The sequence below is a fragment of the Lissotriton vulgaris genome, chromosome 8, assembly GCF_964263255.1.
Source record: "Lissotriton vulgaris chromosome 8, aLisVul1.2, whole genome shotgun sequence".
Classification (NCBI taxonomy): Eukaryota; Metazoa; Chordata; class Amphibia; order Caudata; family Salamandridae; genus Lissotriton; species Lissotriton vulgaris.
This window is the reverse complement of record NC_141696.1, coordinates 706,940,567-706,963,746: the sequence shown is the minus strand read 5'-3', so window position 1 is coordinate 706,963,746 and position 23,180 is coordinate 706,940,567. Positions and strand designations below refer to the sequence as shown.

The window sequence follows — 23,180 nt, the reverse complement described above, 5'->3', positions numbered from 1 at the left end:
AGGCCATGTATCTACAAAATGTCTTTGTTATTACTGCTAGCTACTCTGATACAAAGCATTGGAATCTATGAAAGTTCCAATACTGGGGCAAGAAAACAAGTTACTTACCTGTAACTTTGGTCCCCCAGTATTGGTAACTTTCATAGATTCCCATGCGCCCACCCTCCTCCCCTGGGAAAGCTCAGCCTTTTTACATGAGATAGTAGCGGTTTGCACAACGGCTACGAAAATCTGAGGCTCTGAGCTCTCTCAGGAAGTTTCTAGAGGGTGAGGCTGCTCTGATTGGTCCTAGCAAAAAGTTTGGTCTCTTTTACACAGAGAGTGATAGGATACAAAATGAGATGGCTTAGGCCTGTGTTTCTCTTTTGTTTCTATGGTTATTATACTACCGAGGCTCCCATTCCGACGACCGGGAATGATACAAAGCATGGGAATCTATGAAAGTTACCAATACTGGGGAACCAAAGTTACAGGTAAGTAACTTGTTTTCATCTTGACCTCTTAGCCTCCTTGTTGATTTTAAGCGTGGTATACAAAAGATTTACCCTTTACAGTCTAAGCTGTCTGATCTTTTCTTCATTTTGTCTTTTCCCAGCAAGGCCCTGTAGTTGGCACTATTAAGTTATTTATCTGGCCTTTCTAAGTTTGCCAATCTAGCTTTCCTTTAAATCAACTATCTGAGACTACTAGCTACAGATTCCTTCACGTACAATCATCCCCAGGTGTGAAACTGGATCTGGAAAAAATTATTTTTGCCACAGCATCCCTGCGCACCAGAGCTTCAGCGCTTGCTAGTTTCATCCTCGCCGAAGACGGGCATCCGCGTCGTGTTTTTTCCCCCGACGTCTTCTAAAGGTGGCTCCTCTCCATCGCCGTAGTCTTTCATGGAAGAGCCGCAAGTACCCCACTCCTGTCCCTCTTCCTTCTTTCCGGTCCTGGCCTTTCTAAGTTTGACAAACCAGCTTTCCCTTAAATCAACTATCTGATAGAGACTACTAGCCGCAGATTCCTTCCTGTAGAATTATCCCCGGGCATGAGACTGGATCCGGAACAAATTCTTTTTGCCACAGCATCCCTGCGCGCCGGGGGGACGGCAGCACGCTACTCCGCTCCTGCGTCGTCCGCATGTGACGTCAGTGAGGTCAGTTAAGTCCCACCCGGCGTGCCAACGTCAGTTTTTTCCTTTTCCGCGTGCAACGCTGAGCTGGATTGTGCTCTGGGACTGATTAGGCCTTTCCCTTGACGCTATTGCGTGTGTGTGGGGACAGTATGCAAATCTGTTCGGGCTTTAAGACATGCTTGTCTTGTGGACGCCTGATGTCGGCGACAGATCCTCACCCCATCTGCATGTGGTGTTTAGGGGAACACCACGACTCCACATATTGTGAGGCATGCCAGCAGATGAAACCGAAGTCCCAGCGGGAACGTCGGATGTAACTTCTCTCAGCTCGCATGGCCAGGTCGGTGTGATCAACCCGCCCAGCCCCCTGCAGAGGGTCCTCGAACCCGCTACTTCCCTCGTCGACATCGTCCCTTTCACAGGTCGCAAGAGCGTTGCTCACCTGTCATGAAGTGTTGCAGTTTGTCCCTGGGGGCTGGTTCCCGCCCTGTTAGGGGCACGGGCTCTCTGTCGGTGTGGCCCGCTTGTCGTCCCCTTATCCTCCGTTTCCCGGTCTGGGGGCAACTCTGGTCAAGCAGCATTCTTGGCCGAGGTGACTCCGCTTCGGAGCTGGCTGGCCACGGCGGTGCCAGGGGTAGACTGAGGGCCCCTTCTCGTCCCGTCACGGGTAGAGGCTGGCGGGGGACTCCTTGTCCTTCCCCCACATGCCTCTCGTCCCTCCACGCAGGGGGCTGCCTCGTCTATGGTCAGGTTGGAGTCTTTCTGTCGCCGCTCCGGCCCAGTGCTGGTCTCCTGCGCCGTGACTGAGGCCACCCCAGCGTCTCCCCCGGCACCGGACGACTATGTTCTGTCTCAAATGGCGGACTCTACGGCGCCAGGCCAACGTCTGGTCGGTGACTCTTCTTCGGACGCCTCCTCTTCTCCAGAGGTTCGACGCTTGCTGGTTTAATCCTCGCCGCAGACGGGACGCCGCGTTGTGGCTTTTTCCCGTGACGTCGTCTAAAGGCGGATCCACGCAGTCTCTGCAGCCACGGTCTTCGCCGGAGGAGCCGCAAGTCCCCCACACCTCTGTCCCTCTTTCTTGTTTCCAGTCCTGGCCCTTCCTTCCTCCGGTTGGCTTGGGGATGGCCGCCTTAGCTTGCAGCTGTTGCCTATCGAGGAGCTGCTTTCCCCTCCGTGGGGAAATCAGGAGGGTAAAGCAGCTCCTCGGAAAGGCCGCACCCGCCTCTAGGGAGGCGGGTGCGGCCTTCACTCGCGCTGTTTCCACGGCTGTGGGGATTTTGCGCATGGGTGATCCAGCTACCCATTACCCCGCGGATCTTCTGGAGGTTCTTCATCCGGGCTCTGGTGGTAGGGAGCTGCTGCTTCCCTTAGAGACTACTCGAGAAGAATGGAGTGAACCCTCGATCAGATGTACGAGTTACTTACCTCTGGTAACGATGTATCTGGTAGAGACGATTCTAGCCTCAGATTACTTCACGACCCGCTCTTCCTCCCCGTTCTGCGAGGACCCTTTGGCTTGGTCTTCTGCATTTGCCTCCCTGTGGGTGGCTATGTCTTCAGTGCGTGCATTCTGTCGCTCTTTCTGGCAGGATGTTCGTCCTGTTTTTGTTCCTTCCTCCCCTTTTGGTGCTTTGAAGGATCGGTTTGTAGGTACTTCTGTGCCTTTGTGATCGAGTTGAGCCCAGGTTACAGCCTAACCCCCCCCTTCCCCCCCCCCCTCCCCCCCTCCTTCTCTAGCCCCTTTCATTTCTAGGGGTCCTGGCCCTCCTGCTATCCTCTAGGTTGGGGTCTTGTTGTTGGGCCTCTGCCCTTGTTCCTTATAGGGGTTGTCCAATTCTGTGTTGGGGCTGTCTGGGAGTCTTGTCGTGCCTTGTTTGTCCCAGACTGGTTCCCCTTCATTGTAATTGGTTGGGGTTGGGGTCCTGGTATGTTTTTATGACACCTTTCATGTGTTCTTGACTCCAGGGGGGGGGCAATATTTGTGCTAGCAGGGTTGCTGTACAGGGCTATGCTCTGTTCTTTATTCTCTTCCCTGCCTTTGGGTACTTCAGTGTTTGGCACTGCTCCTTATGGTGGTGTTCCCTTTTTTCTTTCGCACACTATTCCTATACTCTCCCAGTTTTGTCTGATGGCTCCGCGTTGTGGCGTGGAAAAGTTCTCCAAAGAAAACTGATGTAGGCGCACCGGGGTGGGACTTATCTGACCTCGCTGACGTCACGTGTGCGGACGACGCAGGGGCGGAGTCGCGTGGTGCTGTCCCCCGGCGCATACGGATGCTGTGGCAAAAATATTTTTTTCCGGATCCAGTCTCACACCTGGGGATAATTCCACGTGAAGGTATCTGCGGCTAAAATTTTCTGTACCGGATATATTGTTACCGGAGGTAAGTAACTCGAACGTTGTGATGAGGTTTATAAAAGGTTTGATACGTTTCCTCCCAGACCATTTATGATGCTGCAGCAGGACCTTTATTTGATAACATTTCTGAAGTGTAGACCGTTTGAGCTAATGCATAGCTGCTTGCTGCATCTCCTGACTTTAAAAACTGTCTCCTTCATTGCGATTACTTTCTTGTTGTATGATAACAACTCAGGCACTGTGTGAGTGAGCTTCAGGCGCTGTGGATAGAACTGCCCAGCACCACCATCTTCCTAGATGGACTGGTACTGAAAACTCAGTTTGTCTTCTTGTTTAAAGCTAGAACTCCTATCAAAATTGGGCGATCCATCAAACTGGCAGCATTCTTTGCCACTCCTTACGGTTTGAACGATGTGCAAGGCTTCATCTGTTGTAAGCCAAAAAGGGCTTTAAGGTTTTATATTGATTGTATCAATGAACACTGTGTGGACAATCAGATTTTTGTGGGGTTCTAAGAGAGGGAAAGGTGGTTCTCTGTGGGGGTAAGAAGGGCGAGACTGCAGAAGAGGACCCTGTGCAGGTGGACAGTCCTCTGCATTAAGATCTGCTACACACTGGCCAAGAAGAAGCACCCAGAAGGTCTGATAATCAAATCCTCCAGGGTGGCGGCTACCACTGCATCAGCATGTGGAGTGCCTGCCTTGACATCTGCCAGACTGCGTTCTGGTTCTGTGCAAACATTGACCAAGCATTACTGCCTTGACCTACTGGTCCAATGGGAAGGGCATTATGCATGCTTGGTTCAACAAGACATTTTGATCAGAGTTCATTCTAACGACCCTCCAAACTAGGGAGCTACTGTTTGGCATCTCTTCTACGGTGAGGAATCTATGGTTAGAATTATCCTGTATAAGAACAAGGTAACACGTTTTTACTGCTGGATACTATATATGACCTCAGACTCCTCACTTCATCCTTCCTCATTGTTTTGTGGAGTGGCTGCTCTGTCTCATGAAAAATAGTCTCAAATTAGGAATCCGCACACCAATACCAACATGGGTGCATGCTCCGCATGTGAGGGCACGGGAAAGGGGGAACTAATAAACGTGCGTCAACATGCAAGGGTGGCACTTTTATGCGGCTCAGCGATGTCCCTTCTGGGTGACATGGAGCCAGTGCAAAGCCATTCCTTGCCACCTACCGGCACATAGGATGAATGCTGGAGAAAGGTTTTGGGATGCAGTCTGGGGCGTAAAGGGGGGGGGGGGTATTCTAAGTTGAGGAATCTTCAGTTAGATAGTATCCTCCAGAAAGAGGCTTAGAAAAGGGTAGTAACTTCAGGCTCAGGTAGTTAAAGCTAATCTTCATGGGACTTAAAGAGAACCATTTCTAATGCTTTGAATTAATGTTCAGTAGTTGCAGTGTTCATTTAAAAAAATTAAAAATTCTCATGCCCTTCCGTTTTTGCTAACCACAATGGGCCATTCTGCTGTAGTGTTGTCAAAATAATTCTGAACAACAAGTCTTTGTATTGGCTTTCAAGCTTTTTTTTCTCATCTGAATGGGCGAGTGGTTACGCAACATTCCGCAAGGAAATGCTAAAACGTATGCATATTTCGTGTTTCCGTGTGTTTTTTTTTTTATTTTTTATTCTGAAGCAATCTTACTATGAGGAAGTGAAAGCAAAGCGGATGATAAGGTTGTGTAATGAATATTCTATATTTATGAGCGAAACAAAATGCTTCCAGTTACTTTCAAAAGAAGGTTATTGGAAGGCCATTTAAGAACAGATTCAGTAGTTCAAGAGAAACTACAATGTGACGTTTAAAAAGAGCATAAACCTAAACTGGAGTGGTTCGAGCATAAAAATGTCATACACAGTTTTGTTAGCCGCTATTTATGGATAGATGCTCTTATTGAGAACCATGAATAAAGTGGCAACACCATTAAATGTTATTTTAATACAATGGGAAACATTTAATTGTGCTGAAGCTTACGTATTCACACACTTGACTAATTTACTGCATAGCTTGAAACCTGTACCTTTGCCTTAGTTTTCTATAATTAATTTTTGCTTTGTTTAGGACTGTGAGCATTTATTTCAATTTTGCAGCGTGAATATTTTCTGGATTCACTATGCTGTGCATTATTCTGCAATCTAGTGGTTGGGTCCGGAATTGTAGGATTTTCTCTTATTTTTGTATTTGTTGTTGTTGTTTTTAATGGTGGGCGTCGAGGATGTAGTACCATTTGCTGCCCTTCTGTGACGTTGACAGACTAAATTCCTACCAATGCTACCTAGTGTATTAGATCAAGGGAAAGAGGCATTCAAGGAGCCTGATGTTTGCAAGGCTAGTTTTTGTCCCTTTGAGTAATGATGGGACACAAGCACTCAGTTATAACGTAAGCATGGGTATGGTCACCAATAAGTGGGGGCCTAAGGAATATTAGAAGACTGTGGTGACATTTGTGATATATTTTTATTAAAATTGAATGTAAAACTATTATGTTGAACAAATGATCTGGATCTAATGAATTGCCCTTTGAATGATTAGAAAGTATTTTTCTTGAAAAAATCTCCCTTTTTGATCAATTATGTTGATTGTATTTTGTCTGTTTTTATCTTTATATCAGTAAATATTTATATATTTGTGGCCTTTGGTGGTGGTTTTATGTTCTGGTGATGTGATAGTTTGGATGTGATGAATGCTTTGGTTTTCCCGAGTTAAGGGGATCGTTTTTTGACTACGGTCTATTTGGTACCCTACTCCTTTGGTGGTTAAGGGGCCCCTCTCACTTGTTTGGCATTTCTCACTTGGAGACCAGTTCAGTGTGGAGTGTGACTCATTCATGCTTTTCCCGCGATACCTCTCCTGCCCCAAGTTCTGAGGATCTGGACCGACTGGGCCCAATTCAGCCTAGTGACTCTGGGTTGGTAATGGAGAAGAGGGTACCCTGCCCTCGTGGGCATCTGTCCTCAATGAGGCTGCTCCTTTAGAAGGATCTCCTTGTACTGCAGCATGGCGAGGCCCTGCACCCTGGCCTGCGCAGCCTCCAAACCTGTAGATTGAGTGGTAAGTTTTGCCTTTCCCCCAGAAGTGGTTGATCTCATCTTGGCAGCAATGTGTTTTTTTCCACAAAAATGTGCAGAGTAGCACACGACCCATAGAGCAGGTGACCTGAATTAGTGTGGAAGCACTACCATAAGCAGCTGGGCGCCAATCTGGGGCATAAATATCCAGATTTGGCCTTGACATAAGGTCCCCTGATATATTAGTTATTCATCCCCCCCCGGACCATTTATGAAACTTTTTAATGTGTATAATCACAGTAGTAAGAGGAACAATAAATCCACAACTATTCACATCCTGGACGTATACTTTAAACATGATGATCTAAATTGCCTTTTACTTGTAGCGTGGGATTTCAATGAAACCTTCGAACCCCTGAACACCATTTAAATTCTAATTTGAGAGTAGGATGAAGAATGGGATATCCTTAAATTAATGCCCCAAGTACAAAGAAAGTAAACTGCAGCGGTACTGCAAATAGTATTTGCTCTCTTGCATGGGCTTCGGGCTTGTAATGGACATTCTGTATCAGATCGGACAGCCATACACACAATCAAAGGGCAGAAATAGAGCTTAGATTTTTGCTTCTGGCACAATGTGTTATGACCGTGACCACAATGCCAGTTCCCTTATTCTAAAGAACATCCTGCGTGTCGATCTTTCGAACCAACATGCCTCAGAAGCACCAATTAAGCAAAATAAACAATGCATTTTGAAACCGGACATTTACACCAGTGACTAAGTATTATTTGTGTTTATGACTAATGTATGATCTCTTCCCACAATAGACCATACTTTTGTTTACTTGCGTTTTGACCTGGTATTGTAGTGTCACAAGGGCAACCTCCTAGATATTCATGTGATCTGTCAAGAAGGGCATTTTGCCCGCTCGGTCCTTCAGAACTGTCTGATATGGTCTATTTCATGGACTCACCACCTCGGAGGTATTGCTTGGGTATCTATTCAAAAGGTGAGGAATCTTTGGTTGGAAGTTTATCAGAAGTTTTAGTTACTTACCTAGTGTGATACTGTTGATATCTAAGACTATTTAACCGTGTATTCTTATCCAACTCTCCCATCTCCCTGTTCTGTAAACTGGTATTTTAACATAAAATATCACAATCTAGTTGTCTGCACACCTGTCACTACCTTCGCAACTGTGGGTGCAGTAGTGTAAAAAAAAACTGTCCGCATGTGTGTGGTGCTTTTATAGACCACCGCACATCACGGCGACATACAGAGTCCCCAGCACAGTGGTATTGCTGAAAAAATTATCCAGATCTAGTCGGTCTCCTGGGGAAGCATTCATAAAGTAAGGGATCTGCAGATGAACCAGAAAAAGCTTTACTGAAGGTAAGTAACTTAACCATTATCATTAATGGTATGGGACCTATGTGATAGTCAAGGTGAAGCACGCACCTTAATAGTTTTGTTTTAGTACTTTTTGAAAGGTCAGTTGGTCATGTCACCAGCTAGAGCGCGTTAGTTTCAGAATTAATCATTTATTTCCTTAACCCCTTCGCTGCTGGGCCTTTTCCCCTCCTGTGCTGAGCCCTTTTTTGGCTATTTGGGGTAGTGCGCGCTTAGGCCCCTGTAACTTTTTGACCACATAAGCTATTCACGCCAAATTTGCGTCCTTTTCTTCCAACATCATGTGGATTCCAAAGGCGCCCAGGGTTTGTGGATTCCCTTGGACGGGTCCCAGAAATTAACCAAAATATAGTGATTTTTTTGTTTTTTTCAGAAAAATGGGAAAAACGGGCTGCAAATGAAAGCCTCTGGGTTTTTCCCTGAAAATGGTATCAAAAAAGGGTTTGTGGGGCTGAAATCTCCGTTTTCTCAGCTTTCAGGGAATGACAGTCTTTTGTCAGGGAACCAACATTTTTCACACAGTTTTGGCATTTTTCTGGGACATAGCCTATTTTTGCTATTTTTAGAGCTTTCCACCTCCTTCCAATTAATGGTAGAAAAGAGTTTGAAAGCAATAATGGATCCTAGAAAGCTGTACATTTTCGGAAAGTAAACAAAATTCTGAATTCAGAAAGGGGTCATTTGTCTAAATCCATGAAGGATTCTTTATCGAAAGTAACAGTTAAATCTTGGAATAATAGAAAATTTGATGAAAAAAACAGCCTTTTGTCTCAACGTTTTCACCTATAACTTTTTCTAATCTTGACAGCTCTTGGAAAGCAATATACTGTTACATCCGTTAGACCTTCCTGGTTGTGGGGATATATAGGACTTGTACTTTCACCAAGAACCCAACGAACCCAGATCCAAAAACTGAGCAGCAACTTGCAATGTTTTTTTTTCTTTTACTGGGTATAGAGCAATTTGTCTTAGAAAATGTATACATGGAAAAATCTGTATGAAAGACACCTATGTATTTCTGATTTGGGTACAAAATATAGAGTTCAGAAACAGTATATAATTGCACATTTTCAAAATTGGGAATACCCATACTAGCTTGAGAATTATTGGTCATTTTTCAAAAACATTTTTTTTTTACACAATGTCTGTCATTGAAAGGGAGAAATGCTAGAAAGCTCATTTGGTAATAACAGTTGATTTACAAATCTGAATTACCCGAAGTCTCCCGATAAAAATGGTACCTCACTTGTGTGGGTCGGCCTTGTGCCTGCGATAGGAAACGGCGCAAAATGCAACGTGGTCACACCTCAATTTTGCAGTTACAAATTGACCCTTTTATGGCAAAGTGCCTACCTGTAGTTTTTTTGCACCCTAGCTCTGCCGGCACCTAGGGAAACCTAGCAAACCTATACATTTTTGGAAAGTAGACACCCTGGGGAATTCAGGATGGGGTGACTAGACTGCCTACCACCAGGCTTTGTTACCCAGAATCCCTTGCAAAGCTAAAATTATGACAAAAAAAAACACATTTTCCTCACATTTCTGTGGTGGAAAGTTCTGGAATCTGCGTGGATTAACAAATTTCCACCCACCCAGCGTTCCCCCAGGTCTCCTGAGAAAAATGATACCTCACTTGCGTGGGTAGGCATAGTGGCTGCAACACGAAACAGCGCAAAACGCAACGCGGTTGCACCTCAATTTCCCAGTGAAATCTTGTGCTATTTGGACAAAGAGACTACCTTTTGTTTTTGAGTCCTAGCTCTGCCAGCACATAGGGAAACCTAGCAAACCTATACATTTTTGAAAACTAGACACCCAGGGGAATTCAGGATGGGGTGACTCGACTGCCTACCCCCAGGTTCTCTTACCCAGAATCCCTTGCAAAGCTAAGAAATTGGAAAAAAAACACATTTTCCTCACATTTCTGTGGTGGAAAGTTCTGGAATCTGCGTGGATCACCAGATTTCCACCCACCCAGCGTTCCCCCAGATCTCCCGAGAAAAATGGTATCTCACTTGCGTGGGTAGGCATAGTGGCTGCGACAGGAAACAGCGCAAAACGCAACGTGGTCACAACTCAATTTTTCTGTGAAATTGTGGCCTTTTTGGGCAAAGAGACTACCTTTTGTTTTTGAACCCTAGCTCTGCCGGCACCCAGGGAAACCTAGCAAACCTATATATTTTTGAAAAGTAGACACCCAGGGGAATTCAGGATGGGGTGACTCGACTGCCTACCCCCAGGTTCTCTTACCCAGAATCCCTTGCAAAGCTAAAATTGGAAAAAAAAACACATTTTCCTCACATTTCTGTGGTGGAAAGTTCCGGAATCTGCGTGGATCAACAAATTTCCACCCACCCAGCGTTCCCCCAGGTCTCCCGAGAAAAATGGTACCTCACTTGCGTGGGTAGGCATAGTGGCTGCGACAGGAAACAGCGCAAAACGCAACGTGGTCACAACTCAATTTTTCTGTGCAATTGTGGCCTTTTTGGGCAAAGAGACTACCTTTTGTTTTTGAACCCTAGCTCTGCCGGCACCCAGGGAAACCTAGCAAACCTATATATTTTTGAAAAGTAGACACCCAGGGGAATTCAGGATGGGGTGACTCGACTGCCTACCCCCAGGTTCTCTTACCCAGAATCCCTTGCAAAGCTAAGAAATTGGAAAAAAAAACGCATTTTCCTCACATTTCTGTGGTGGAAAGTTCCGGAATCTGCGTGGATCAACAAATTTCCACCCACCCAGCGTTCCCCCAGGTCTCCCGAGAAAAATGGTACCTCACTTGCGTGGGTAGGCATAGTGGCTGCGAAAGGAAATGGTTCAAATTGTACGGTGGTGAATTTACAATACCAAATTGCTAAACAACCTTCATTTTTGGGGGGGGGGGGCACCTGAGTTTTTGGCCCGGGGCTCGGTGGTATTCTTTGGAAAGTACCAAACCCAAACAGATCTGAAAAGTAGACCCCCGGGGGAGTCCAGGGAGGTATGGCATGCGTGGATCCCCGAACGTTTTCCTACCCAGACCACCTTGCAAACCTTAAAATTAGGTAAAATAATCACTTTTCCAAACTTTTTTGCGTGGGATCACCGTGCCGGCAAAAATGTCCTACCACCCAGCGCTCCCCCTGTTCTCCCGAGTAAAAGGATACCTCACTTGTGTGGGTGCCCCAAAGCAGAACAGGCCAAAAATGAATGTTGAAAAAAGTAGTATTTCAGTGTTGCAAATTAAGCCCCCCTGCCTTAGTCACAGGCCTTTGGCCCACCCACACAAGTGAGGTATCATTTTACTCGGGAAAACAAGGGGAACGCAGGGTGGTAGGACATTTGTGCCGACACGGCGATCCCACGCAAAAATGTATGGAAAACTGTTTTTTTAACCTAAATTTATAGTTTGCAGGGATTTCTGGGTAGGAAAACATTGGGGGACCCACGCATGCCATACCTCCCCAGACTCCCCCGGGTGTCTAGTTTTCAGAAATGTTTGGGTTTGGTAGTTACCAAAGATGCCCGCCGAGCCCCGGTCCAATAACTCAGTCCCCCCCCCTAAAAAAAGAAGGTAATCTTGCTATTGGTTATTGTAATGTCTCCACCGTACGATTTGGACCTTTTCCTGTTGCCGCCACTATGCCTACCCACGCAAGTGAGGTACCATTTTTCTCGGGAGACCTGGGGGAACGCAGGGTGGGAGGAAATTTGTGTGAGCCCAGTGACTCCACGCTTTCCCACGCAAAAAAAGTGTGTAAAAAATGATTTTTCCAGCAAAAATTGAGGTTTGCAAGGGATTCTGGGTAAAGGAACGTTGGAGGATCCACGCAAGCCATACCTCCTTGGAAGCCCCCGGGTGTCTACTTGTCAGAAATGTGTGGGTTTGGTAGGTTAACCCCTCTTGCAAAAGCTGGTGGTGTTGACATTGAATACCACCAGCTTTTGAAAGAGAGGTTACCTGGGTTTCTGGCCCCGTGCGAGACGGCCATGTAGGGAAACCTACTAAACCCACACATTTCTGAAAAGTAGACACCCAGGGGCTTCCAAGGAGGTATGGCTTGCGTGGATCCTCCAACGTTCCTTTACCCAGAATCCCTTGCAAACCTCAATTTTTGCTGGAAAAATCAGTGTTTACATACTTTTTTTGCGTGGGAAAGCGTGGCGTCACTGGGCTCACACAAATTTCCTCCCACCCAGCGTTCCCCCAGGTCTCCCGATAAAAATGGTACCTCACTTGCGTGGGTAGGCATAGTGGCTGCAAAAGGAAACGGTCCAAATTGTACGGTGGCGAATTAAGTTTTCAATTTGAGAGCGTGTGATTCAAGGAAATTTTGACCGACAATTTCAAGTTTGCAGGAGATTGTGGAAAAAAATCAATAAAATTCACCAGAAAGACATGACCATATACTTCCATGGTTTAACAATAAAATCTAAATTTAGTAAGTTATTTATAGCTATAATGTACACCGTAACAGAGTTACTCAAAAGTCAAACATTCAAGCACGGCTAACTATTCCTCAAAGACACACACATACAGGTTGGATTTGGCACGAGGGCGAGTGATGGTTCAGTACATAAAATTTTATTAACAAGATATTTCAAAAAATGAAATGCTCTGTCAATAAATAAATGCATAAAAACCAAACCAGTGACTCCCAACTCGTGAGCTGTAAAGCCACGACAAGGCACCAACCGTTTTACAGGCCATTCACGCACCTTTCATACCTGTTACACACCAGACCATTGACACCATCCGGAAGGAAAAGCAACACATTACAACATTCACAAAAAGGGACAAGGTACACCCTACCTCTAAAAGGGAAAACAAAAACAAATATTACTGGACAGCCATCTAAACCGCAAACACACACACATACTGGTTGGATTTGGCACGAGGATGAGTGATGATTCAGTACATACAATTTTATTTGCAAGTAATTTCACAAAAATGAAATACACTGCGTATAATTGAAAGTATGATAAACTGAACCACTGACTCACAGCTCGTGAGCTGTAAAGCCACGTCAAGGCACCAACCTCTTTACAGGCCATTCATACACCTTTCGTACGTGTGACACATACAAAACATTCACGCCGCCAGCCGCGGACCCATCACATTACAACACTCACACCAGCAGACAGCGCCATTCAAGGGCCCATCACTTTCACACGCCCATATATCTGCCACAGCAACTACACAAAATGATGGACTGCGTAGAGTGTCACTCAACTAGCAGTGTATGTAGTGACCAACAGAAAGTTAGTACTCACACACCGCCAGCCGAGCGCCAGACCACCCACACCACCATCCAAGCACCAAACCATGCACACAGCCAGCCAAACATCACTCAGCGCACACAGACAGCCAAGTACCACACCACGCACACCGCCAGCCAAGTACCACTCCACGCACACCGCCAGCCAAGAACCACTCCAAGCACACCGCAAGCAAAGCGCCACTCCACGCACACCGCCAGCCAAGTACCACTCCACGCTCACCATCCAGCCAAGCGCCACTCCACACACACCGCCAGCCAAACACCACTCGACACACACCGCCAGCCAAGCAGTACTCCATGCACAGACAGCCAAGTACCACTCCATGCACACCATCCAGCCATGCGCCACTCCACACACACCGCCAGCCAAGCACCACACCGCAAGCCAAGCACCACTCCGCGCACACCGCAAGCCAAGCACCACTCCACGCACACCATCCAGCCAAGCGCCACTCCACGCACACCATCCAGCCAAGCGCCACTCCACACACACCGCCAACCAAACACCATTCCTTGCACTCCACCAGCCAAGCACCATACACTCACACTGCCAGCCAAGCACCTAACCATGCACTCCGCCTGCCAAACAAAAATCCACACACACCACCCGCAAAACACCAAACCATGCACTCTGCCAGGGAGGCACCAATCCACACACACCTCCAGCCAAGCGCCAGTCCACGCACACCGCCATCCAAGCGCCAGCCTGCACACACCACAATCACATTTAGAATTATTCTTTTCAAAAAAACACTAAACAAATGGAAATACCTACAAATCAACTTACACAAATTCTAAAACCAAACACATTGCACTAAAGCCAAACCTTGAAACAAACCAATTTTTTTTACAGAATACAGACCAGGCAATTCACTTCACAGCTCATTAAAACTCCCAATACTTCTTTTTCGTGTGGTATGATTTAAAACAAGCTGACAGACACAATCCAGGCTTAGAAGGACAGTCAGGGCAGTACATACGAGACTCCTTCCGCACGCCTCTACGCCAACAGAGTCTGCATCTTCTAGTCGGAAAGTCTTTTGCGGTAGTGGGAGGAATGAATTCAGCAAAGTGGCGATCTTTCAATCTAGCCACCTCCTCCACCACTCCAAATCTAGGAACACTTGCCTGCTCCACTAGTACAAGGCTGGCTATTACAGACTCCTGAAACTTAACAAAAGGCATCTTCGACTCAGGACAAGACTTCTGGAACACAACAAAAGCATTGAAGGATGCCAAATGGAAAAGATGAATAGCCAATTTCTTGTACCAAACGTAAGCCTTTCGAATAGCATCATAAGGTTCCAACCTCTGATCTACTCGGTCAACACCACCCATGTACTTATTGTAATCTAGAATGCACACAGGTTTGCGCACTTCAGCAACCTGACCCCAAACAGGCAGAGGTACAGTACTTTCGTCATGGATAGTAGTCAGCATGTACACATCTCTCTTGTCTGAAAACTTCACAGCCAGAAGCTCCCCACATCGCAATGCAGTAGACTGTCCCCTCCCAAGCCTTTTGCAAACAAGTTCCTTTGGGAAACCTTTCCGGTTACTGCGCATTGTGCCACAAGCAACAGTGCCCACTTTGGCCAACTCCTTGAACAACCGCACACCAGTGTAGAAGTTATCTACATACAAATGGTGGCCTTTGTGAAATAATCCTCTACCTAGTTCCCATACAATCTTCTCAGTCACTCCAAAAGTGGAAGGACAACCAGGAGGGTTAATGCTGGACTCCTTACCAGTGTACACCCTGAAATTGTAGACATATCCAGTCTCACTGTCACACAACATATACAGTTTGATTCCATAGCGTGCCCTCTTACTAGGAATGTACTGCCTAAAAACCAAGCGGCCCTTGAACAATAGCAAAGACTCATCCACTGCAATTTCTTTTCCAGGAGCAAAGATCTCAGAAAAACGATCAACAAAGTGATCAAGGACAGGCCGAATTTTAAACAGACGGTCACAATCAGGGTGATCGCGTGCCAAGGCTAAACCATTATCAACAAAATGCATCATCCGAAGAAGAAGCAAAAACCGATCACGACTTATGACTGCTAGATATATAGCTGTTGTCATCAAGGGACTAGTGGACCAATATGATGACATTGATGGCTTCCTTAGCAAGCCCATCAAAAAAGTTAAACCCAAAAACTTCTTCATCTCTTCAACATTTGTGGGAGTCCACAGAGTAGCTCTAGAATGGGGCTTAAGCCTGGCACTATTGTCCCTCAAAAACTGTTCTGCATACAAATTGGTTTGGTCAACAATATTTTGCAAAAACACATCGTCCATAAACAACTGAAAAAAATTTATTGGCTGAAAATTCGCAGTATTCACTCTACACCCAGGAACACCAGTGAACTCTGGCAATGCCGGCTGCACCATGCCAGGGGGAACCCAGAGGCCATCCCCATGAACGGGGGGAGCAGCCACCTCAGCCTGCAGACCAGAAGCCACTTGTTGCTGTACACGTACGGGAAGCCTAACATCCACAGATACTTCTGGCTGCACATCACCAACAGAAAACATAGCATCCCCAGAAGACTCTTGCTGCACTACACCACCGGGAAACAAAGCAGGTCCAGATGCATCTTGCTGCTCTACAACAATGGGAAGCCTACCAGCCCCAGATGCCTCTTGCAGCACTTCACCAACGGGAAGCCCAGCAGCCTGAGAAGCTTCTTGCTGCACTACACCACCGGAAAACAAATCAGACCCTGATGCACCTTGCCGCTCTACAACAATAGGAGGCCTAACAGCACCAGATGCCGCTTGGCGCACCACAGCAATGTGAAGCCTTTTGGGCGCAGGCTGTAGCCCACCTGCCTCATGCCGACGTAAAAAAGGATACCTTGCAGCCCTAGGAAGTAGCACAGCTGCCTCTTGGTCCACTACCGGCGCAACAATGTCCTCCGCTACCATAGACACTTCATCAGCACTAGAAGAAGATTCTTCATCCGATGATGAGGAATGCAGGCAAAGAGAAAACTCACTGCCTGAATCTTCTCCACCAACCTCCAAATCCGAATCAGTCAGTCTCTGAACCATGGTCAGAGGAAGACTCAAAAAGCAAACTAAGAACCTGCTGAGCAGTAATCCTGCGACTAGCCATTATCCTTACAAAGAAAGACAGCACACACAAGTGAACAACAACCTACACTGTGCAAAGTAAGAAGTAAACAAGGTAAGGCTTTCACACAAAGATCAATACAATCCAAAACAATTTCACTCTTACCAAATACAGCTACACTCACCAGCACCTACTCTGCTGAGACACAGCAAAAAGAAATTATATCCCACTAGAAAGAAAAGAAAAAAAACAAATTAGAAATCAAAGTGCACATAAAACACTAATGCTGAAGAAAAAAAGAAACAGAGCCACACAAAGTGATATAAGTACAACCTTTTTCAAAAAGACAAAAAACAAGGGAAAGTAGTACAAAATACATTCACTTACCAAGCACAAGCAACTACACAAGCTGCAAAACAAACAGTAACGGACCCGCAACCTACAACAATCCAAACAGCAAAAGCCTGGAACAAGGCAAAAATGGAGAAGATAAAAAAATTACTACCACATTTCACAAACAATATAACAATTGAAAAAACCACACACAAATTTGCCCCCCAGATTTACATTTGCACAGAGGGGCCATCAAATAGGGCAAAGACCAATTGGGATTAGATGAGGTTTAACATCAAGACACTGGTTAATTTTTTGAATTTATTTTACTGCCTAACCCCTTTGGTGCCAGTCGGTCTTCTGCTCCTACCAGTACCCCCATCACACGGGGGCAGTAAGGACATTCATACACCTTTCGTACGTGTGACACATACAAAACATTCACACCACCAGCCGCAGACCCATCACATTACAACACTCACACCAGCAGACAGCGCCATTCAAGGGCCCATCACTTTCACACACCCAAATATCTGCCACAGCAACTACACAAAATGATGGACTGAGTAGAGTGTCACTCAACTAGCAGTGTGTGTAGTGACCAACAGAAAGTAGGTACTCACACACCGCCAGCCGAGCGCCAGTCCACCCACACCACCATCCAAGCGACAGACCATGCACACTGCCAGCCAAACACCACTCCACGAACACCGCAAGCCAAGCACCACTCCACGCACACCGCAAGCAAAGCGCCACTCCACGCACACCGCAAGCCAAGCGCCACTCCACGCACACCGCAAGCCAAGCGCCACTCCACGCACACGATCCAGCCAAGCGCCACTCCACGCACACCATCCAGCCAAGCGCCACTCCACGCACACCATCCAGCCAAGCACCACTCCGTGCACAGACAGCCAAGTACTACTCCACGCACACCATCCAGCCATGCGCCACTCCACACACACCGCCAGCCAAGCACCACACCGCAAGCCAAGCGCCACTCCATGCACACCGCAAGCCAAGCACCACTCCACGCACACCGCAAGCCAAGCGCCACTCCACGCACACCGCAAGCCAAGCGCCACTCCACGCACACCGCAAGCCAAGCGCCACTCCACACACACCGCAAGCCAAGCACCACTCCACGCACACCATCCAGCCAAGCGCCACTCCACACACACCACCAGCCAAGCACCACTCCGTGCACAGACAGCCAAGTACTACTCCACGCACGCCATGCGCCACTCCACACACACCGCCAGCCAAGCACCACACCGCAAGCCAAGCGCCACTCCACGGACACCGCCAGCCAAGCACCACTCCACACACACCGCCAGACAAGCAGCACTCCGTGCACAGACAGCCACGAACCACTCCACGCACACCATCCAGCCAAGCGCCACTCCACACACACCGCCAGCCAAACACCACTCCATGCACAGACAGCCAAGTACCACTCCATGCACAGACAGCCAAGTACCACTCCACGCACACCATCCAGCCAAGCGCCACTCCACACACACTGCCAGCCAAGCACCACTCCGTGCACAGACAGCCAAGTACTACTCCACGCACACCATCCAGCCATGCGCCACTCCACACACACCGCCAGCCAAGCACCACACCGCTAGCCAAGCGCCACTCCACGCACACCGCAAGCCAAGCGCCACTCCATGCACACCGCAAGCCAAGCACCACTCCACGCACACCGCAAGCCAAGCACCACTCCACGCACACCGCAAGCCAAGCGCCACTCCACGCACACCATCCAGCCAAGCGCCACTCCACGCACACCATCCAGCCAAGCGCCACTCCACGCACACCATCCAGCCAAGCGCCACTCCACGCACACCATCCAGCCAAGCGCCACTCCACACACACCACCAGCCAAGCGCCACTCCACACACACCACCAGCCAAGCACCACTCCGTGCACAGACAGCCAAGTACTACTCCACGCACACCATCCAGCCATGCGCCACTCCACACACACCGCCAGCCAAGCACCACACCGCCAGCCAAGCACCACACCGCCAGCCAAGCGCCACTCCACGCACACCGCCAGCCAAGCGCCACTCCACGCACACCGCAAGCCAAGCGCCACTCCACGCACACCGCAAGCCAAGCGCCACTCCACGCACACCGCAAGCCAAGCACCACTCCACGCACACCGCAAGCCAAGCACCACTCCACGCACACCATCCAGCCAAGCGCCACTCCACGCACACCATCCAGCCAAGCGCCACTCCACGCACACCATCCAGCCAAGCGCCACTCCACGCACACCATCCAGCCAAGCGCCACTCCACACACACCGCCAGCCAAGCACCACACCGCAAGCCAAGCACCACTCCACGCACACCGCCAGCCAAGCACCAGTCCACACACACCGCCAGCCAAGCACCACTCCACGCACACCGCCAGCCAAGCACCACTCCACGCACACCACCAGCCAAGCACCACTCCACGCACACCGCAAGCGCCACTCCACGCACACCGCAAGCAAAGCACCACTCCGTGCACAGACAGCCAAGTACCGCTCCACGCACACCATCCAGCCATGCGCCACTCCACACACACCGCCAGCCAAGCAGCACTCCGTGCACATACAGCCAAGTACCACTCCACGCACACCATCCAGCCAAGCACCACTACACACACCGCCAGGCAAACACCACTCCGATTTGCCCCAAGGGGGGGCAGAAATTCAAAAACAATTACTTGCCACCAGGAAGAGACCCTTGCCCAAGGGGTCGCCTCCAAAACATATACATTGCCTCAAAACAGTTCCCTGGTGCCAGTGGGGAATTTCTGCCCCCACCTGGGGGCAAAGCAACTAAAAAAATGGGATGATTTGCCCCCCGGGGGGGCAGAAAAACAAAAATATTATCACAGCCCACCTGGAAGCGACCCTTGCCCAAGGGGTCGCTTCCTAAAAGCTAATTTCAAGATCCCTGGTGCTAGTGGGCATTTTCTGCCCCCCCCCCCCCCCCGGGGGCAAAACGGCAAAAAAAAGGCCCTATTTGCCCCAAGGGGGGGGGGGGGGGGACAGAAAATAAACAACAAAATCAAGGCCCCCTGGAGGCGACCCTTACCCAAGGGGTCGCTTCCCAAAACAAACATGCACTAATAAAAAATCCCTGGTGCCAGTTGTTTATTTCTGCTCCCCCCGGGGGCAAAACGGCCGAAATAACGGCCCGATTTGCCCCCAGGGTCAGCAGAAAATCGAAAATAAAATGGCTGCCCACCTGGAAGCGACCCTTGCCCAAGGGGTCGCTTCCTAAAAGCTAATTTCACGATCCCTGGTGCTAGTGGGCATTTTCGGACCCCCCCGGGGGCAAAACGGCAAAAAAAACGGGCCGATTTGCCCCCAGGGGGGACAGAAAATAAACGACAAAATAATGGCCCCCAGGAAGCGACCCTTACCCAAGGGGTCGCTTCCAAAAACAAACATTGCCAAAACAAATAATCCCTGGTGCCAGTGGTTTATTTCTGCCCCCCCTGGGGGCAAAACGGCCGAAATAACGGGCCGATTTGCCCCCAGGGGGGGCAGAAAATCGTCGAGAAAATGTCTGCCCACCTGGAAGCGACCCTTGCCCAAGGGGTTGCTTCCGAAACGCTAAATTTACAATCCCTGGTGCTAGTGGGGGCATTTCCGCCGCACGATCGCGACGCTGTGCGCGATCGTGAGGCAGAAATGCCCTGCAAAGAGACTTCAGGGGAAAGGAAAATCTCTTTCCTCTCCCCTGATGCCTCTTTGCGGCCCCAAACCCCCGCCGGACACGAGAAACTTACCTTTCTCCTTGGCGCGCAGGAAGCAAATGGCTTCCCGAGCGCAGGGAATCCCTGATTATGTCTGCGCGCGCTGTGCGCGCTGACGTCATCAGGGATTCCCAGGGGGGGGGGCTGGGGCGGCAGCGGAAGCTCTTCCGCTGCCGCCCCGAGCAAAACAACGAAGATCAGAGAACCTCGGGGGGAGCGCCAGCGCTTCCCCCGAGGGTGGGGCTCATGACGAGCTGGGCTCGTCATCAGCACACGACCACCGTGCACCATGACGAGCCCAGCTCGTCATCAGCATCGAAAGGGTTAACTAGTATACTATACATATTACTGTTAGCATCTCTAGATAGGTAGATAGCAGATTAATACATTTACACTAGACAATCTTTCTCAATTAAGCATATTCCCATCACAGAAAGGTGTATATGCAGTTGTTTGCTGCCAAAATTAATTAAAAATTATATTCAGAACAATCTAAATTGTGAGCTCTACTGTAGTATTTTCATGAGTACGGCAAGTCAAGCACTGCTTGGCTTTCAGTGTTGCATAAGGATGAGCTGTTGTGGGGAAACAGGTAAATTTGTTGCAATCCCAAAAGTTGCTTATTGTTGCATGTGGGTAAAAATGTAGCCTAAGTGTAGAGTCTCCTTGTTAGTCTATCTCTTATCGCATATTGTTTCAGAACCCACTTGTTAATTATATTTTATTTTTTCAGGTGATTGATATCTCAATGATTTTGGCTGAAGCAATCCGAAGAACGCACAATGGAGAATCTGTGTCCTACCTTTTTAGTCACGTCCCATTATAACCAAAGGAGACTATCTTCCCTACCATCTGCTGAAGTAGCCTTGTGACTGTAACTTTGTACTTTTCTCAATACTTTCAGAAAGACACGTTTGTCGTATTAGGACTATTTGGTTTGAGTACTTTTAACGTCTCTCCTTTTGAGTACCTTTATGGCCAGGGATAAATATAAAGGGTGGGGGGGAGAGGGGAGTTCAAGTTAGGTAGCCCCATTCTCATTTTTTAGGCAAGACAAACCAGCACATATATCTCTTTACTCATTTAAGTGACAGATGCAGTGAGAATAAATTTGATTGTCTATTTTGTGCAATTGCCTGCATATCTGAGACCATTTTACTGTTACTTTTTGATAAATGGGTTGTTAGTTGTGTAGAGCAAGGTGAGTCTTGAGAGGGAGGAAATATGAATGGAGAAATTGGACAATTCATACTGCGTATATTCCAGGAGACATCTTTTTAGAATGTCTTGTTTGTCCCATTTGAGGATTACTGGTTTTTAATTTACATTATTCTTTAGGCTTGTTCACTTTTACACAACTTGTTCCGTGGGCGCTCCCCGTGGTGGTCTGTTCCTGCACTTTTCTGATCCCAGTAATACTGGAAATCTACTCAGGGGCTTGTGGCATTTGTTTCTATTTAGTCCTCTTCATCCTATCATCACTTTTTTTTTTTTTTTTTTTTTATACCCAAACGTGTTAGTCTTAGCTTGTAATGGCCCATTGAGGAAGCTTCTGGTCTTGATATCGCCATAGATAAGCAAAGAGTGTCATTGCTGTGGAAATCAATTCTAGCGACCCCTTTAGGAACTGCTACTCTTTTTGAGTGTAAATAATTTTGACTGGAAGGGCTATTTGCACCCTTTGGGGACCAAACCATCATGGGCATGTTCCTGATAGCCTTGGTTAGAAATGTTAGGACACAAGTTAGAAAAAAATAGAATTGTGATCAGTCAAAGGTTCACATGTATCATGTTTATTAAAACAAAGTATACTAGACTTGCATCAGTTGAGCTTAGTTTGTGAAGCACACATGAATCTGCATAAAGAAACCCTCCGTAGCCCAACATGCCTGTCATCGCTTGTAGCAGTATTTGAACTTTCAAATGATCCAATTATATGTATGTTCTTTAAATACCAAAGCTAGGTCAAATAAAGAAAAGATAATCAATATACCAAACCCCTTTTTCCCTGTTCTGTTGGAAGCAAATTTACAGTTTCAATAAATATTTTTCTTTTATTTTTGCATACTTGTTTTCTGTTACTGATTACTTTTAAACTTATTTAGTGCTGTGCTCAAGCATGCTGAATAAAGTCTGTGGTCATGCTTTGGATATGTTTTATTACCGTTCTGATATTTGTGACTCGTGTATCTGTTAACTTGATAAAAACTTTTAGCATCAGTTTGAGACTTCAAGCAAATTGTAAATTCTCTTTACAATGGATATCCTGGTTGACTCCAATTCAGTGGAATGCGAAAACTTAAGCATTGTGTCTAAATGTGTGGCCACAACACCTCTAATGCAATTGTCCCGCTTTGCTTCCTTTATCTTGCATAAGTTTTTTTTTACTTTTTCATTTTTCTCATTCTTGAGGTTTTAATAAGTATACTAGAAGGACTACATTCATAGACTTTATGAATTCAATATAATCAATACTGCAGCAGTTATACTCCAGTCATGGAAATTATCTAGTTATGGCCTTGTGCTATTTTGTCTATAAATCAGTCATAGAGAGTGTAAACTAAAGTTATACAGCACAGAGAGCTGCTTAGCTGTGTTGCAAAGAGAAAACTATTATAATGTAGCATTCCTTTACAATGTTTCCATCCACTGTGCCACCATCTTCTGCGGCTGCAACAACCATCCACTGTGCCACCATCTTCTGCGGCTGCAACAACCAACAAGAGCAAATCCTTTCTATTTCAGCAACTCTTGCTCTTATCCTGTGGGGACAGCCGAGTAGAGGAGTAATGAAAAATTAGATCTTCCCTGTGTTAATCC

At 47.3% G+C, this 23,180-nt stretch overlaps 1 protein-coding gene across 1 annotated transcript in view; it reads left to right on the top strand.

Moving 5' to 3' along the window:
- PRPS2 (phosphoribosyl pyrophosphate synthetase 2) overlaps positions 1-22,417 on the top strand; it is a 155,442-nt gene extending 133,025 nt beyond the window's left edge. Inside the window, exon 7 of the mRNA XM_086934575.1 lies at positions 21,094-22,417. Coding sequence (XP_086790701.1) covers positions 21,094-21,186 — 93 coding nt within the window. The 3' untranslated portion in view covers positions 21,187-22,417. The remainder of the gene's footprint in view (positions 1-21,093) is intronic.
- Positions 22,418-23,180: the final 763 nt, after the last annotated feature.